Source organism: Odontomachus brunneus, unplaced genomic scaffold, assembly GCF_010583005.1.
Source record: "Odontomachus brunneus isolate Ranch 3 - 2012 unplaced genomic scaffold, Obru_v1 Obru_scaffold_060, whole genome shotgun sequence".
Lineage (NCBI taxonomy): Eukaryota > Metazoa > Arthropoda > Insecta > Hymenoptera > Formicidae > Odontomachus > Odontomachus brunneus.
In genome coordinates this window covers 1,882,747-1,901,824 of record NW_022639510.1, presented here as the reverse complement: position 1 = coordinate 1,901,824, position 19,078 = coordinate 1,882,747, and the positions used below count along the sequence as shown (strand labels likewise).

Genomic DNA, 19,078 nt, shown 5'->3' with positions numbered 1-19,078 from the left:
ATATATAGCCTATGTGTGCTACATAGTGTATATATAGTAGTCAACATGTGATGCATGCCTCTGTCGCGCATGTCACATAACAGGATAAAGATGACAGACCATACGACAAATATTATTACGTTGCCATCGGAACTGTTGATAGTAATCTTCGAATATTGTAGTGCATTCGATTTAATAAGGCTCACCCAAGTATGCAAACGATTTCACATGATAATAGAGAGAAATTTACTCTGGTCCAAAAAGAGCTATTTACCGCTCGCTACGAATCAAAGATCAAAAAGGTTTCTTGAAAGGTCTGTGTTTAACCTCTATTTGAATGATAAAGTTAAAATCGTTACGAAACAGATCTTTGTATGTACCAAGCATCATCTTTATAATTTCTACAAAGTGGCACACAAAAAAGTAACCTATCTTGTATATTTCAGTGTTAATAAAAACTGCGTTAGTAAGATAAACATAAATTTTATTAAAAAGCACATTTTTTTAGTATATATATATAATAAGATGATGAGATTTCAAAATATTTGTTATTAACAGAACTTTCCATCAATATTAAGGACAAGCTACTTTTTTGTAACTGTATTTAATTTGTCAGCAGGTCTATGAGATACACTTCAGCGATCACAATCTGAAAGCATTCAGTAGTCCTTGCAAATATATTTGTATGTAAAGTTGTACCAAAGAATATTTGTTATTTTACTCTTCAGATGCAATCAAATATTGTGTGACCGTTCCAAGTGGCGTGTATCCTATAATTGGCAATATGGGAGATATATCAAGAAGCTGTTGTTTCCACAACGTAGGAAAGTAATACCAAAAATATGTATGAAATCACATGAACTCTGGTGGTGTGGTAACAATCTACTTTGTGGTTTCAAACGTACAAAACCTTTTGACACTGTAAATAATGTAATTTATAAAACTGTCAATAACATACATGACTTCAGCACATTTGTTTTGATGAAAGATTTTATTATAACTGGTGATAGGTAGATATTTATTCACAAGTATTATTTGAATTATACTTATGTTCTTTCTATAATAAAACCCTTCATGGAAATATTTTGCAGTAACGGTGATCTAAAATATTGGTTATACGATGGAGGAGGTCAATTAGTCCATACTACACATGCACATAGTGATGACATTAATGCCATGGATGCAACATCAGAAGTTATTCTTGCAAGTTCACTGAGTAAAATAGTAAAGGTGAGCATCAGAGAATTTACATACAATATAACGATGATGCAGGATATAAAGTATGTCAACTGTTTAGGTGTTTCCTGCGCCTGTGAAAGATGATAGGTTAAAATTTTACGAATACAGTCTTTCTTCTTTATCTATAATAGATAGAATTTGGTCGATCAAGGCTGATATCGAAGGCAAAAAATTTGCCATTGGCACATCTGGGAATGAGACCTTGCCTCTTCAAATATACGATATAGAAGAGTATGTATAATTATTGAGAATTGTGAGATATATGTGTACAATAGAGTTGTAAAAATTTCAAGTAACTTTTCCTCAATTTAAAAATTGACTTAAATAAATATGTTTCAATTTAACTAATTGATGATTCATTTGTTGAAATTAATCATCAATTAAATAGTCTTCAATTGAATTGGTTCATATTAATGTCAAATTGTGGAATACAATTAAAAAATAATTAATCATTTGTAAATCTGGTATACGGTATATGTGTACGCTCAGATATAGTTCGATGTATATGAGCAATTTGCAATTGTATTAATCGAAAGATTTCTAGATGCACGTGTTTAATGCTACTAAGTCACAATTGGCGGCCCGGCGCGGGAATACTGGACATGGTGTGGGAAGATCCACACACTATACTTAGTTGTGGCTACGACACGTATATTCGAAAATGGGACTTGAGGTAATACTCCACACGATTATTCCGTTTAGTTATGTTCACAAATACATCTTCAACGGTTAACAATTGCTTCTAGATGCGGGAGATGCGTGAAATCATGGGCGGATCCAACTGATGCAACATTATATTGCATCTCGTCTGATCATAATTATACCATGATTTCGGGAACACAGTTCAATTGTATGGCTGTTCTATGGGATCAAAGGCAACGTGAATATATGCAAGTTTGTATTAATTTCAAATTAAGATTATACTTATTTGATACCTGAGAGATTGTTTAATTCAAATTTTCAATACTTCTAGCTTTATTTTATGAAGTGTCCAGGCAATCATGACAAATCACCGATCTATTCTCTAGATTTCGATAGTACTAATCTGTATTGTGCTACAGACCGATACCTAGTCGAACTGGATTTTTATGGAAAGACAAAACGATCGTTTAATTATAACGGTTTAATAAAGTAATAAGAAAGGTAATGGGCTAAATGAGAATGACATTTTACAAATTATATTACACATATTTTTCTCATGAGAAGAAAATATTTATGAACAAGTAAATGAAAATGGAGAAAAGATCATACCAATGTGTATTTTTTTGAGGCACTGTATAAAAGCGAGATATTTTTTATACAGTCCTATTATGTATTATGAGACATGCTTTGTAATTATTATTATATTTTAAATATATTATGAATTCAATTTTGTATACTGTACAACTTTGCAATAGTTTATATTTATTTATACGCAATACATAAAAGCGAAGATAATATTTCTCATGCATATATGTATATAGTAAGCATAACGATTACAAAATATTAAAAAAAAAAATCGATCACAATTGACGCGGCAAAGATGAGCCTGTATTGAATAAAAAATAGGCTCTGCGTCAGCATTCAACTGCGTAACAAAAATAAACGTCTTATATATATTATGTATATATATATATATAAAATAATCACAATATAATAAAAATTTAGGACGTCACAAAAAACGTATTTGCTATATAGTACTGTACCAACGCGCTGTACAGATATTGCAATCGCTACGTAGGTGACTTTATACGAAAGAAACAGAAAAACCAAGCATTAAAAAATATTATTCGTTATAATGCGCGCTTGTAAAATATATCCCTCAACCATATTCCTTCCACGCTAAGATTTCTTGAATTTCAATTTTGTCTAAAAGGAGACATTATGTTTTATGTATATATCCCAAAACCGATATTACATATAAGTATCTCGTTAAGTAACAATCTCAAAAAGAATCGTTTATATTCTCTTGAGATAAGAATCTCATCAAAGCATCGTTCTAATCATATAATTTAGAATGCCGCCGTGTTTGAAATAGGTCAAGTCGACTTCTGTGTCGAATCGCACGTTCACTTCAAACTTCTTGCCGTCGTCGGTAGTCACAGTGGCTCTCTCTCCGGGTTGACAATTCTCGGGAACCCAGATGTTGTACTCCTCGTATCCTGTCAGTCCCAAGGACTCGGCGTTCTCTCCGGGTAAGTATTCCAGTGGTATAATGCCCATACCAACGAGATTAGACCTATGAATCAATTGTATCGTCGTTGTGACATAGTAAATAAGTTACACAATGTCGTGATCTTGCAGTGAGATATTCTTACAATGCTTCTCCGTACTTTGTGTTATACGCATAATATACTTTTATGAAATAATTCAGGTAACTTGCCTATGTATTCTTTCGTACGATTCAGCTATAACTGCACGAATGCCAAGCAGGTACGGTCCCTTAGCGGCCCAGTCTCTGGACGACCCCGATCCGTATTCCTTGCCGACTAGTGCGATTAAAGATGTTCCATCTTTCCTGTATCTCTCAGCGGCGTCAAATATGTCCATCTAGATACCAATCAGTCAATCGTTAATTTCGTTGTAATTGTGCCTTTTAAAAGTTATTCAGACGTGGATATTGTGTTTTAAGTAATTTTGATGTAAATGTAGTGCACCGAGCAAATAAAATTATGCCGCTGTTACGCATATGTGACATCCACGAAAAATGAAACTGAATTAAATTAAATTGTCGAAACTAAGAGCAATATATATATATATATATATATATATATATATATATATATATATTCATACATACCTCCTCCTTGGTTGGAATGTAGATCGTTCGTGGTCCCTGTTTACCGAGAAATTTGTTCAGCAGACGAATATTCGCGAAGGTGCCGCGCATCATCACGGCGTCGTTTCCTCTGCGCGAGCCATACGAATTAAATTCCTTTGGTGTCAAGCTGAAAATAAAAATTATTAGAAAATTGCAAAACACTCTCTTTTCTTGCTCTCCCTTCTTCCGTTACATATCAACAAACTTACCCGCGACTCGTAAGGTATCTCGCCGCCGGCGAATTACGCGCGATACTACCTGCTGGACTAATGTGATCGGTCGTAACGGAATCACCGAGATTCACGAGCGCCCGCGCTTTCGTGATCGATTTTATCGGTGGTAGCTTCTACAATAAAAGAACAAAGTAAATGCGATGAAAGCTCTTCGATGTGAGAACGGATAAACCGTGTGATTTTAATGACTGAATAACCTTTTGCAAGTCATCGAAATAAGGCGGATTTTTTATGTACGTGGAATTAGTGTCCCACGGATATAGCTTGCCGTCAGGTGCTACCAGACTCGCCCAGCTGTTGCTACCTTTCTCGATTTTGTCATAAACTTCTTTGAACATAGCTGGAATGACGTACTTCTGTTCCACGGTTTGAATCTCCGCCCTGGTTGGCCATATATCTTGCAGATATACTGGGGTACCATCAGATCTGCAACCTAAAAATTAAGAGATTGTGTAATTTCTCTTCCTTTTTTCTTCTTTTCCATCTTACCTAAGGAATCCTTTTCGAAGTCTATATCTACAGTGCCAGCAATAGCATAGGCTATTACCAATAGCGGAGACGCTAAGTAATTTGCCCTGGTATTCGGGTGAATTCTACCTTCAAAGTTCCTGTTACCTGACAGAACTCCGCAGCAGACGAGCTCATTCTGCAAACGAAATACAATTTGACGATGTATAAATGATTGTTAAGTATAATGTACAATACGTATTGTAAGACGTTACTACATAAACATGTAATGCTAATAAAACACGACAACAAAACACAAATAATATGTAACTCGACAAAATAGCGCTCAATTCTCGTGAAGTTAGGTAACGTTGAATTTTAAATTTTAATGTTTGAATGCCCCATGAATTATTATTTCTTCAACTCCGTAAAAAAAGCAAAAGTACCCATTAGATAAAACTCGAGGATCAGTAAATTTTACCTTTTCAATGGCTTGAATTATGACGTCAGGAAGAGGACCGCTATTTCCAATACAGGTCATACACCCGTAACCCACTACGTCGAATCCCAACTTTGTCAGATACGGGACTACTCCGCTTTCTTGAAGGTAATAAGTTACGACTCCAGAGCCGGGCGATAATGATGTCTTTATGTATGGTGCGACAGTCAAGCCAGCTTCGACTGCCTTTTTAGCGAGGATACCTGAAACAAAGAGATACAATTTGAGCATTTGTTTCTGCAAATCAGTCGTCAATGTTGGAACTGAGAACGTTCTGATGAACGTGATGAACCCTTCAAGTTGACTTAATAAATCATAGAATATATATAAAGTTTTATAATAATTTTTTGATAATATTTTTGTAATACCTGCTCCAAGCATAACGCTCGGATTGCTGGTGTTCGTGCAACTGGTGATTGCCGCGATGACCACCGAGCCATGCCTCAGTTTGTAATCCTTTCCCTCATACTCAAACGCACCTGCGGAATTAATTTTTGCTTCGCTTAAACCGTAGCCCTTGAAGCCTACCTGCAACAGAAAATTGTCGTTTCATAACATATTTCCTCTTCTATGAAATTATTTGAATATTGTATCATCAAATAAAAGGTTCTACCAAAAAATATTTTCCTAGCTTATGTAAAGATACTTAGTTTCTTATCACAATGTAAATCCTATTGTAGCAAAGATAAACGTCCTAAATAAATAGTGATTCTGTATGCACACGAAAAGATTGATAGTTTTATAAGAAAAAATATAAGAAGAAAAGAGAAATCGAACGTCTGTCTGAATTTAATGTGCATTGTACAATTCAACTATACCAATAAAAATACACGTGTAATATTTTGAATATTTATTATAATTAATTATATTTATATATATATGTCCGTGTTAAGCCACACACGGACAAGCAATTAAAATCGTAAGTCGTTTAATAGAGTTTGATATTACGATTCTAGGCTTTTGTAAACATTCCTTGATGTATTCCTAAAATAAAATGAGTATAAAACAATGTTTTCTTAATAAAGATTACAATAGAAATAGTAGATAAGGATAAGCAAAGGATGCCTGTCTTTTTCTTGCACAATACAGCCGTTATCGTCTTACGCCCTTCATGGTTATTTGGATATTTCAATATTGACAGTTCAATTGTAAATTTGACGAGTTCAACGGACAAGCATCTGACCGACGCCGCAGTATATGACGGATTCATTGTCCGACAAACGATTTGCTGAAAAAGCAGCGCGGAAACGCGACAATCTTTAAGCAATCGCGAGGTCTATGACCTCGTGAACATCTCACGTGCGCACGATTAGGCAACGATCTTTCATGACATACGCATTTTCATACAGACGAGCATTCTACTTGTTCCATTCACGATACAATATAACAAATTCTATCAAACACTTACTCGCATCTTTATCGCCGCAGTTATTTATTGTCATATTTCTTTTGTAAAAATATCTAAAATTATACTATAGTCGTTCTTCAATGCCTATCAACATCGTGGTGACTACATGTGTAAGATTCTAACATAGCGAAACAATTAGCACGATCAGTCGTCAGTAGCTAACATAAACTTGAGTCTGATAAGAAATCTGATCAGAATTGGCTGTGAGATTTAAAGATAAGTTTTCACCGGTCATTTCCTTTAAAAATGTGCAGTTATCACCAGAAATTTATCAAAACTCAAGGATATTTTTTTATTTTTTCAAATCATGGAACGGCTAATGAATTTATCGCAGCGATTAGCTGAGAGAAATGACTCAAATTTGACTGATTATCTAATCTTCACTTAAGTGAATTGACCATTAATATTTATTCGATTGATAAGAGACAGAATGAGACAGAAGGAGCGTCCCAAGAAGCTAAATATAGAGAAGAAGAATATAAGAGAATATGATATTAAGAAAAAAATATAAGAGATTGTGAAATGTGATTATTAAGAAACATTTTGGTTGATAACATCCATGAAGGATTATATTAATATATGTCAAAAATGAAAGATTTTTTTCTACTTTTTGAAAACAATTCTCTACATTGTTTTTCGCGAATTATCTTCTTTTGCGTCCGTGTGATCTTGCGCGTTGTTTCTGTATGATGGTTAATTAATTGGAAATTCGAGTCCGCTCTGTGCATACCTGTACGTGCAAGTCAAACGGTGGTTCGTTCGCGACGAAATGTCTGAGCTTTGCAAAACGAATGTAATAGGATGTCATATCAGCAATTTCAGCGCGAGCTGAATACGTCTTCCAGAACTTATGCGAAGTGCGAGCAAAGACTCTTGTGCTCTCTAACGAGGCGGAAAGGCCGATCGATCGACGGTACGTGCGAATTCTTCTTTTCCTTATAAATTCGTTAATTACTGATGTCTTGTGTTTCGAGAAGTCGGAGGAACCGAGGGCGCATTGTAAGAATAATCCAATAACAATACGTTGAACGTAAGAATCTCGAGAACAACAGGATAATTTTGTCACAATAGATTTCGATTTTATAACATAGACTTTATAACATTTTGTATTGGAGCAGTATTCTTCTATGATAATTATGATTTCATTATTATGATTTTAGAGGAATATAGCTTTCTTAATTGAACTTTCTAATTTCGAACGACAACGTTAATGCGACTAGCAATAAATAATGAGAATTTTATGGCAATGACTAACGAGAGTTTCGTTTTTGACATATTCTTAAATTTGGATGACTCAATCAAATATAACGATGTATCATGAAAAAATTTAATAATATAATCAATATTTAAAATATAATCTCTTGAAATAGAAGTAGAAATAAAAAAAGAAGAAAGAGCTTTTGCAAAACTTAGAGATATTACTATTAGAAGTATCAATTAAATTACGTAAAATTCCATATCATATTTAGTCATATTTAACGTAATAAATGAAGCAAATTTAGACAATAGAGATTTCGGAAGTATGAGACAGTATTTCAACGTAAATACGGAATCACGGAAAATACACGGCATGTTTTAAGGACATTTAATCGATCCTTATTCCCGGTCGCTGAATCTAACCGTAGAAAGGCGTTGAATTTCACACGAATAAGACGGCGGTTTTGTGATTCATGTGGATGAGTTTCAGCAAATGTCTATACACAAGTTGGTAATGCGATGCCACTGTTGAATATTTGGAATAGAAATCGATCGTCACGTTTTTAAACTTGTAAACTCGCATTGTATCCGACCGTTGAGTGACCATTCGTCATGATCCGTTTGTCCGATCCAGACAAACCTTCTTCACGACATGAAGTGAATTGATTTAATTGCGACGTGATTTTTCCGAAATAACGATCGCCACTCGTTTTGTTGACATGTGCGTGTAATATTAGCTAATCAGTTGACATTAAAAAACTAATAAAAAGATAATATGCTATCTAATCAACGCGGGGAAATTTAGTGGTGATGTGGTCATTTTAAAAGTTTGGGGTGCTGAATGAATAGTGAAAGGTGGGGATACAGGTATATAAGTAAGCCCGATGAATAGGGAAGGACATTTTACAGTGAGCAGTACTTTACAAACGACACTTTGACCTGAAGCCAAGGACCTAAACCTTAATCATAGTTGGAGGCGGATCATACTCAGTGTGTGAGTACAAATAGAAGCTTTTAGATTCATACAGGCGATTGTACTTATATTTTAAGTAATCGGCAATCGGTAAATTCGTTAATTGTTGTTAATGTCTTGTGTTTCGAGAAGTCGGAGGAACCGAAGGCGCATTATAAGAATAATCCAGTAATAATACGTTGAAGATAAGAATCTCGAAAACAATAGGATAATTTTGTCACGATAGATTTCGATTTTATAACAGACATTATTGAAGCAGTATTCTTCTATGATAATTAGGATTTCATTATTATGATTTTAAAGAAATATAGCTTTCTTAATTGAACTTTCTAATCTCGAACGAGTAATCGGCAAGAGGACCCGAGGTATTCTTTTCGTGGATCGGCGAAGTATCGGAGGAGCTATTGTTAGATGAAATCTAACCAGTGTGATGAATATAGAAACAATCATCACCGGGTTAAGATTTCATAAATATTAGGTTCCTCCACGCCTGCGACCTGTCCGTCTCTCGCTCGAGTATTTTTTGCTATTGAGGGTAGAAAACGATATAGTCATACGGTAAAATAACGGTCTGACTAGATTGTTTATTACCATCAATGGGAAGAGATAATGCTCTGTCTGAAAATCGTCGCCACATATCATCAATAATCTCGTTTACTTTTCTTTGGTGATCTACCTACATGATAAACCAGCAGAATCATAAAGCTAGATCAGCAAAGCTAAATGTGCGAGATATAACGACATAAGGAACATCGTGAATGGATTAGCGTGAACGTATAAAGATATAAAACACATAAAAGTGCGTGCAAACATAAACAAGAAAAAGAAATGTGTATGTCTACTATGATATCGCTTCGTTTGTACCAATATCTCTATTGTAAGTTATGTGTATACGATTGTGGAAGATGTAGAAAGATGCGGTTATGGTGTTCATGACGCGTCGAATAAATTGCGTCATTCAATTACGCCGAGTTCGTAACAAGAAATTACTCGGAAGTACCATTTTTAGGCGGCAATGTTCACTGGAACTATTGGGGTGATATGTTGCGATACGATAATTATATCACAGCAGTAGTTACCGTAGTCACTGTCGACCACGCACGTCTTCGCTCCGATTTCTTCTTTAGTGAAAAACGGAATATTGCGCTTATTGCGGTCGTCTTATAGCATTGATACATGCGTGAGGTAAATATAATCCGGTTTGACGGATTTAAAATCGCCACTGGGTTATATTTGTCCATCGCAGGTATTAACCAATCGCCTGGACTAAGAGTATTAGTATCATAGACCAGCTAGACCTTATTGTTATAACATACAGTTGTTTAGGGACTACGAGCGTCACAAATTCATATATTTGATAGGATTGTGCCACGTAGTGTCTACAACAGTACGTTGAATATATTGGACGCAACTCGCACACAGACGATTCCAATTGTAGTTTGCGATTAGCCTAACATTACATTTTTATATAACAGTAAATAATTTGCTTGAAATTTGCTTGAAATAAATAAAAGTCGTGGAGACTTGTTTTACGTAAGAATGTTTAAGATTACCTTATTTACGAGACAATTCCTGAAGTCCATTTGCATGTCAGTTACTGACACTCTGTCGTGGGGTCTTTTGGGTCCACTTACACTCGAGACGACAGTGTTCAAATCCAAAGTGACTACTTCGGAGAAGATTGGGTCCTGATTCGGATCGTCGTAATTCCTCAGCATGCGCACAGACTTGAGATATTTCTCAATTCTGTCAATGTGTTCCTTAGATCGGTCTAGAATATTGCGGAGAAAGATATCTCTGTACAATATTGTACTACTATTGAAACAATGTTACACAGTAATGTAAACAAATATTTAAGGTGATATACATGATATTCCATCTACTGATGAAACTTACTTGTTTGTTTTAAATACGCTAAACTCTGTTCATCCACTGGGAAGAAGCCCACGGTCGCGCCATACTCTGGACACATGTTGGATATCGTAGCACGATCCGCAATACTCAACTGCGTGACTCCAGGTCCGAAGAATTCGACGAATTTGTCTACCACTCCGATTTGCCGAAGATTCTATACAATATTTAAAATATCATAAATTCTTATCGTGACATTAAAAGAAATTAATCATTGTAAATATTCGTAAAACTGTACAAGACGCTTTATTATAAAAATATTATTTTTAAAATAACTAACTTTTCTCTCTCTCTAAGGACAAACTAACTATCAAAGATATCAAAGATTTGTTCTTATAATAACTAGCTAAAACAAAAGCGACTTTTACTTTTGTAATTGTAAGAACAAGATCAGTGGATGTAGCGAATTGGTTCAGTACGCCCTCCAGTTTGTATCCCACGACTTTTGGTATTATCATAGAGATTGCTTGACCAAGCATAACAGCCTCTGCTTCAATCCCACCGACTCCCCATCCGAGTACACCAAGACCATTGATCATAGTGGTATGAGAATCTGTGCCCACTACACTATCGGGGTACAGGAGTTTGTTGTTGTCGAATACTACTCTCGCCAGATACTCCAAATTCACTTGATGCACGATTCCGCTGCCAGGGGGTACAATTAACATATTCTCGAATGCCTTCGCGCCCCATTTGAGAAACATAAAACGTTCCTTGTTTCTTTCAAATTCGATATCTTCGTTCTTTTTCAAAGCATCCGTGCTGAAAAATGCAACAATATTTGGATTTATTCGAATCACGTTATGTAGTAACAAATATAGGAATTGCAGTTCTTGTGCTTTATTTACGTCTATTTTTGTAACGTTATCGTGTGTATTACGTAAGACTTTTTTATGCATACAACATTACAGCAATATTGAATCTTTAGGTTCATATGATAACCTTTTACTTCTTGTATTAGAATATCATTGCTAAAGATCAATATAGACTTGCTAAAACATTAAAATATACCTTCTTGTAAAATCAGCCTGTACTGAATGATCAATTACAAGATCTGATGGACAAATTGGATTGATCTTATCAGGATCACCACCAAGTTTTTTTACAGCATCTCTCATTGCAGCAAAATCTACTACTACAGGTACTCCAGTAAAGTCCTATTTATAAAACAATATAGTGATAGTTAAATATCTCTTTTATACAATTACAATTAATGAAATATAAAGAATTGCTTGAGTAAAATTTTTAAGAAATTATACCTGTAGTAATACTCTGGCTGGTTTAAAAGCCACTTCCACTCCTTCCTGAAGCATTTGATTATTTTCCCAATCCAAAATCTTTTCAACATCTTTCTTCGTCACTTGAAACTCATCACAGTTGCGTACAGCACTCTCCAAGAGGACTCTGATGGAAAATGGCAATCTATCTATGTGTGTAACATAGAAATTAAAATAAATATATAATTTGTTTATTTTATATAAAATATTCTAGATTAATAAATAAAAATATTAATTTTTTACCATATTTTGCTCCAAGACAGCCAAGATCATAATAGCAATGCTCCTTCTCTCCGAGTTTGATTGTCCTTAGTAGGTGCTTGTATGGATTTTTCTCTGAAATAGCAAAAATTTCATAAGTGATTTTTTATTATAAAATAAAAAAATCAGAATAAAACAATTTCTATAAAATAAGAGATTTCTTAATAAGTTACATTATCCATAATTTAGTCACCTAAAATAATTAAATTTGACATATCATACAGAAGAATGTAACCTAAAATAGCTTTTTCTACTTAAAATGTTTAAAATGGTTTTTTCTTTTTTTATTCCACAATTTCAATTTGGTATTACATCCTAAGTTGCAAAATGTTATATTTCTATACTATTTCTTTACATTTATGTCAACACACAGTATTTCACTTTTAAAGAATGTTTTTAAAGTTTACAAGTTATGATCTTTAAATGTTGCAATCTTCATCATCAATTTGAACATTCCTAAATCTAATTCTACGCAATTGGATATTTTTAACAAAGAAGTATGAATTAATATTTTATATAACAATAAATCGATCGAGGATAAAACAACAATAAAAAATTCAACGTCCTTAGTCGCTTATTTTCTTTTTTTTTTGACAAAATAAAGGTACAAGTTAATCACGCCTCTTTACTTACCAGCCATGATTGTCACTGTACAAGTCACGTCGTCCCGCCGCGTTAATATGTATATAACAGTTTATACTCAGTGTCCTATAAACACTCTGTAAGACAAACGTAATACGTTTCTAATGAAAGTAGCCTTATTTTCGTCAAAATGTGAATTAAAGATGCTATTTATAGGAGAAAAAGTTGTTCTGTAAATATAACTTATCTTTTTATCGTCCGAATCAATAGAAAATAGACGCAATAAGATTTGTACAATAGAACCAAATTATTTGTGTTACGTTACTTCATATCGTTTCTCTTACGTTAATTAAACAATCCATACATACATAATTCATAACATTCCGTGACAATGCAATTACTATACGTTTAAATATGCAACGCAGAGAGCAAAGTTCAACCACCTATATAGTACATTTATTATTGACGCTCGGTATATAGAGATCACGTGGTATATGCGATATATCGCCACTATCGAGAGTTCCAAGCGTCGTTCGTGTGATAACGCAATTAATGGTCATTTTTTTAAGTAAACCATCAAGTTGACAGCAAGGTGTGCTAGTCATTTTTCGCAAACGTTATACCTAATAAATTAATAATGGAACGAAATTTGGAGAAAACACTGGATAATGTGTAAGTTCCGTGAGAGTCGTCGAGATATAGGTTATATTAAATAATTTCCCTCAAAATATAGAACAGATTTTTTCATAAATTATTCTGTTTACATCACGTAATATGAATCAATATATCATCTTACAGAATCAGTGAAGATGGTGTCATTGGTTGCATCTTAGCTGATCATGCTGGTCTTTGCTTAGGAGGTAATAAACTATTGCATCAACACAAAAGTGTAAACAAGATTGTAAAAAATTGCGAAGATAAAACTTACATATAGCAAAGTCAGAGCAAAAAGGATAACAAGACTTTTTCAGTTAAAGGTAATGCATCGAGTGATAGTGCAGGAGTGATTGCTGCTATAGCAGATCAAGTTGCAAAATTGGAGCCAAAGTCACCAAAACCAATCATATCGCTTCAAAATGACAACAGGTAATACTATTTGTGATATTATTGATGTAAAGCAAGAACTTGTACCACCAAATAATAGCAATAATATTGTGAATCAACTTTTCAGGCAATGTCTTATATATAGGAAGGGGCCTGTAGTTGGCGCTATATACAAAGATATGTCCACTTGAAATAATTATTGTTTGTTGTATATACTATTGAAATGGATTTATGTTCTAAAAAGAATTTATGAGAATATTTTATTATTTAGATATGTTACTGAATAAATTTTGATATATATAAGGACTATTCCACTAGGTCTCTTATTTTGAATCACTACTATGAGATTGTAGAAAATAGGTGTAATTATATTACAATTCTCCAAGATTTATAACAGAGAGAGCCTTCATGCACTGCAGCTATAATCTGTAGTGAATTTGTATATTATCATAAATAGAATAATTCACAGCACAAAAGTCTAAGGTCACTCGCTCTTCCTTTGCTTGCTTCTTCTTCTTTCATACCACTTGTTTGTGCCGAGCCTGATCAATTCGTAATGCTCATACATCCAAGACATTAGTACGATTGTGAACATCACCATGCCAACCAATAGGTGCAATAGTTTCTCAGCCGGGAAAAAATATGCCTGAAACAGAAGAAATTTAACAACAAATCAGCAGCATAGCATCCGTACAGATGTATAAAAAAATTATTGCAGGGATACTCTACGTGTGACAAATTCGTGATGAGCGCGGCTACAAGTAAAGAGGCGGAAAACATCGGCTTCGGGACTAATCCGCGTAAGGGACGATAGATCGTCTCCTGATGTCTCCTGTTGATGAACAACGCGGAGTGCACGATTCTCAGACTCATGTTGACACAATTGCCGAGGATAAAGCCGACTGGGCCAAACCAAGTGGCGAATAAATACGATGCGCCCAGAAACGCGATCGATTCGTAGACCATGATCAAGTTACTCTTGTTTATGGTCGCGCTGTCGGCCGTCGCATTGGTGTAGCACTCTGTCACACCGTTAATTCCCAGCAATAATACCGCGAGGCAATGTGTTCTCAGGAGGAGGATAGGTAAAGGCAAGGTTAACTTCGAGCCGCCGTACAGCCAGAGTAACGTACTCGAGTAAGATTGACCGAACACCAGAACGATTAGACCGATAGACATGACGATTGAGCACAAGTGCATCAAGACATTCACGCTCTCTTGTACCTTCATCTGAAACAAGATGCAGCTTATGAGTTGGCTCGGTATAAATAAATACGTTAAGAGTATACAGGATGTTAAAAAAAAAAAGGATTCAAGACTTATAGAGTAGATAGTACTCATTATATTGAATAAGAAATGTTTAGAAACATAGGTAGAAAAATCAATCCTTTCAATTTAGAGTTACAAATATTTTTGTATCAATAGAAGTACGTAAACTTGCGTTATTAAAACCGAAAGAAATATCTAATCCTGAAGACTGATTTTCTGACCATATTTATCAAACATTTACTGAACATTTTTTATTCAGTATAATAAGTACTATCTACCATATAAGTCTTGAATCTTTTTAAGTTACAGCCTGGACACTGACTGGATTCTGATCAGATATGGTTTTGTCCCTCTTTATCATCTGCGTGAAGTAGAAGTATCCACTTTCTTCAATTGGACGGAAAATAAATCTAGCGGCCAATGAGCCTAAATTATTCACAACCTCGTAGATACCCTAATGAAAGATAAATGGCGGTTAATTTTTGATAACGATATCGCGATGCATATTGGTGCGCGATTATACCTGTTCTGTGAACGTCAGTACCGGCATTATAGTCATGATTAGTCTCTCGCCTTCTGTCAAAATTTGCTTTAGTATTCCTTGCCTAAAGAAGCTCCATGTGAGAACAGTTAACTTTCTATCAAGATACGGATCCTACGAAATAACTGTTGTACTTCTTAAACGATAATAACGGCAATGTGGTTGTATTTATACATACATTATTTGCCAGCTGGCCCGGTAAGAAATCCTTTACGTCGTGAAAAGGAAATTCTCTCACCACATACTCGTCACTGCTATCTTTCAGAGACATTCTCCGCTTCTGTACGCATTTGTTCAGTTTTGCGATATGATAGTGGAAATACACGTAGTGACTAGTAGTGTAAAATATTGCCGCAACAAGTTGAGCTATGCCAAATGCAAGTAGTGCATTATCCGGATGATATAATATTAGCGGGACGAATGTCAAGGTGCGTACAGTGATCATAATGGTGTCGAGAATTATCTGAAAGAACGTACATGATGGTGAGATGGACTCCCTCTTTCAGAGAATTTTGCAGCTTCTTTTTCTGCATCTTACTTTAAGCCTAACGAATAGAAATGCACTCGCGACCAATTGAACAATTAAGGAAGACAGTTCTATGATACACGATAATCCAACTGCCCAAACTGCAAATGTGTAGTACGGTGGTAATGCTTCTGTAGTAAAGAGTAGGAACAACCAAATGTATCCAAACAGGAAGGACATCACAATGCATATAGGTACTCTACAAAATATGGTTAATTTATATTAATTTTGTCACATAAAAGAATAATTAGGACTTCTTATTCTGGACTTCCTTTCATTCATAAAAGTATTTTTATATGTGACTTATAAACCTTTTGATTGGCTTATAAACATACTTAGAATCTCTTTTATCGATAAAAGAGAATTCAGAGTAAGAGATTTAGTGTATATATCAAAAGATAAACTAACGTTAGCCAGAGAAGATTCACAACTTGAGCCCAATTATGCTCTGCTGTATTAGTCAAACATGCTTTCATGAATGGTTCACGCGACAAGAATAGTATCATAGATTCCAGCAGCAACAATCTCACATTAATGACACCTAAGACTGCTTGGCCTACATGCCGAACAACAAATGCGTTCAAGACAAATGTGATACAGCGGCAGAATATCTAGAAAAAGAATTACACAAATTTCATGTAATTTTAGTAATTTCTGTTAATACAAAGTACAGGATAACAGTCTGATTAGTCGATCGCCTTTAAAAGAGTGAGAACGTTGAAAAACGAGCTATATGTTAATATAATAAAATGTAAAAGGATTTCTAGAATAGTAATTGAATCATTAGCAAAAACTTTGACATATTTTGCTAGCGTACCTGAAATATAATATTAAAGGAAGCGTTCTCCAAGCTGCTTTTCAGAAGATTCGGCGGCATTTTCAGGCAGACTTGATAATAATCATGAATATTTCGAGATTCCCGCCGAAAGGAAACGTCAACGGAATTTGAATAGGTTATGTAGATTTTAGATAATCGCCAAACCTAAAACTATTTTGATGCTTGATCATTTCTTCTCAATTATATTCATACTGTCGACCGCTTTAATTGCACCGCTTTGACTCCGTCACCATAAAAAAAGAAAGGGAACGATTATTATTTCAATTGAGCTGATAACATTTTGTGACGTAATTACGGTTTACGTCGCATCCATCGAATAACAAAAGTAGACAGAACGTAAAACGCGGAACCTGAAGTGTAGGTGAAAGGAATCGGAAAATAGGTATCTGTAACAAAAAAAGATGAAGAAAAAATGAAAAGACAGCTGAGTGTTCGATCACACACTAAACCAAGAAAAGATTATATTCTTGTAATACACAATAAAAATTAATATTTCAAAATAATCTATGTATGCATCATGTATGCACATACAACATTTTATATATATATAGGATGTCTCAGAACAATCTCTGTGCCGCACCGCACAGAGGGTGCGGTACAGCAACCGCTACAAATGCTGCGCAGTGTTTCTCCCTCTTATTCTATTCCTCGTATATTCGTATCAAATTCATACTAAATATTTAATACGCACGATGTAAACACTGACAGATCAATTTTGTACGAGCGTACCAAGTAGGAGTATCGTACTAAATTAATACGCGTATCAAATGATACAAATGACAATGTATGAAATGTAAACGTATGAAATGAATGTTAGAGGGAATCTAACCTAGTTAAAATCGGTGTTATCGGTAACCGTTGGTTTCTCTCAAAGTATATTATAGTAAAATGACTTGTAAAAAAGATTATAAGTTAGAGAGAAGAAGAAACGGGAACATCTTTAGAGTTATGCATTCTGACTTTCGAACAAAGCTATCTCAAGCAAATTGCAATTCCAAATACCGCCACTAGGAAGCAATCGGCATGAATTAAATTCGTATTATATTTTTCCTTTAGTACATTTGATGTAAACGCACCCGTATTAAAACATTGGTGCACATCAAATTTAATACGCGTACTAACGTTTTGACGATGTAAACCAGGGCTGCGTTCCGAAATTCACTGCCAGTACTGAAATTCTATAATATACGTAACATGAACTATAGATTTTCAGTACTGGCAGTGTATTTCGGAACACAGCCCAGGTCAATAATAATGTAACGTCCGGATCTATTTTAGAACATTAATAATATATTATTATAGACCGGGAGGCCGACTTGTCTGATTTCAGACATCACTAGATATTTTATCCCTACGTTACTAGATGTAAGTACGTGCGCATATGCATATTCGCGAGCGTTAAAACATTATAATTAAAATGCCGAATGCTGCGTGCTGCTGGAGAGTCTCGAAATCGACGGATCGACCCAAAGAAACCGCTATCGCTCAGTGCGATAAGCCAACATAAACAGGAGCATGAAAGCTGAATCCTAAACACCACTCAGGACACCGACGCGGTGACATCATGCAAAGGAATGAATCTCTTCCCTCGCCATAACTCCATGGACCAATCGGAGAACGACTCTCAGCGACAAAGCGACATATAAAAGCGCGCGCATTTGTAGAGAAGGCAATAATTATTTTCTTCTCATAGTTAGTCTCTGGTAGCTTCATGTACTTATTCAGCATATTATACTTAGTCGTAAAATCCGACTGTGTTGCAATTACTTTTGCCTACCCTTCATATTTCAAACGTTGCGAAATCAAATTCTGAATCGCGGACCGCATCAACCCGCGTGGTATCGGAACATCCGAGGCCGAGCCAGGAGAACAAGCACCGCTGATTTTTCGCCAGATTCATCAATCGTTTCGCCAGGCTCCCGAGATCCAGGGTAAACTCGGTGAAAAGCAGAGTGACCCAAAAGCGGAGCCATCACTCTGTTGACCGTCCACGTAAGTCACTGATTTCACTACTTTCAAATTTCCCTATATAGTTATCTATCGTGGACGTAACA

At 35.1% G+C, this 19,078-nt stretch overlaps 4 protein-coding genes across 6 annotated transcripts; 2 read left to right on the top strand and 2 right to left on the bottom strand.

Annotated features, from left to right (window-relative positions):
* Positions 1-23: 23 nt before the first annotated feature.
* Positions 24-2,601, top strand: LOC116846018 (F-box/WD repeat-containing protein 4). The gene is made up of 7 exons (XM_032819324.1): positions 24-293; positions 708-989; positions 1,071-1,209; positions 1,277-1,449; positions 1,763-1,891; positions 1,965-2,112; positions 2,192-2,601. Exons 1-7 carry the CDS (start codon positions 55-57, stop codon positions 2,351-2,353), a joined length of 1,272 nt encoding a protein of 423 aa, XP_032675215.1. The 5' UTR covers positions 24-54; the 3' UTR covers positions 2,354-2,601.
* LOC116846013 (cytoplasmic aconitate hydratase-like) lies at positions 2,595-12,944 on the bottom strand. Of its 2 annotated transcripts, none has more exons than XM_032819304.1 (15): positions 12,418-12,454; positions 12,207-12,299; positions 11,946-12,112; positions 11,698-11,843; positions 11,055-11,448; positions 10,672-10,843; positions 10,329-10,546; positions 5,566-5,725; positions 5,180-5,400; positions 4,741-4,897; positions 4,449-4,684; positions 4,228-4,364; positions 3,998-4,145; positions 3,581-3,747; positions 2,595-3,436 (listed from the first exon to the last, which is right to left on the bottom strand). In XM_032819304.1, the coding sequence occupies exons 1-15, from the start codon at positions 12,437-12,439 to the stop codon at positions 3,184-3,186; spliced, it is 2,691 nt and encodes an 896-aa protein (XP_032675195.1). In that variant the 5' UTR covers positions 12,440-12,454; the 3' UTR covers positions 2,595-3,183. The 2 variants fall into 2 exon arrangements, with proteins under 2 accessions (XP_032675195.1, XP_032675196.1); XM_032819305.1 differs by lacking the exon at positions 12,418-12,454 and adding an exon at positions 12,858-12,944 and having other exon boundaries at positions 3,184-3,436.
* A 346-nt stretch (positions 12,945-13,290) lies between these two features.
* LOC116846019 (ragulator complex protein LAMTOR5 homolog) lies at positions 13,291-14,159 on the top strand. Its single transcript, XM_032819325.1, has 4 exons — positions 13,291-13,478; positions 13,605-13,666; positions 13,778-13,892; positions 13,978-14,159. The coding sequence occupies exons 1-4, from the start codon at positions 13,444-13,446 to the stop codon at positions 14,039-14,041; spliced, it is 276 nt and encodes a 91-aa protein (XP_032675216.1). The 5' UTR covers positions 13,291-13,443; the 3' UTR covers positions 14,042-14,159.
* A 38-nt stretch (positions 14,160-14,197) lies between these two features.
* Positions 14,198-17,623, bottom strand: LOC116846015 (protein RFT1 homolog). 2 transcript variants are annotated; one of them, XM_032819309.1, is made up of 8 exons: positions 17,004-17,549; positions 16,595-16,797; positions 16,199-16,385; positions 15,839-16,123; positions 15,643-15,774; positions 15,442-15,573; positions 14,580-15,080; positions 14,198-14,496 (listed from the first exon to the last, which is right to left on the bottom strand). In XM_032819309.1, exons 1-8 carry the CDS (start codon positions 17,061-17,063, stop codon positions 14,335-14,337), a joined length of 1,662 nt encoding a protein of 553 aa, XP_032675200.1. In that variant the 5' UTR covers positions 17,064-17,549; the 3' UTR covers positions 14,198-14,334. The 2 variants fall into 2 exon arrangements, with proteins under 2 accessions (XP_032675200.1, XP_032675201.1); XM_032819310.1 differs by lacking the exons at positions 16,199-16,385; positions 16,595-16,797 and having other exon boundaries at positions 17,004-17,623.
* Positions 17,624-19,078: the final 1,455 nt, after the last annotated feature.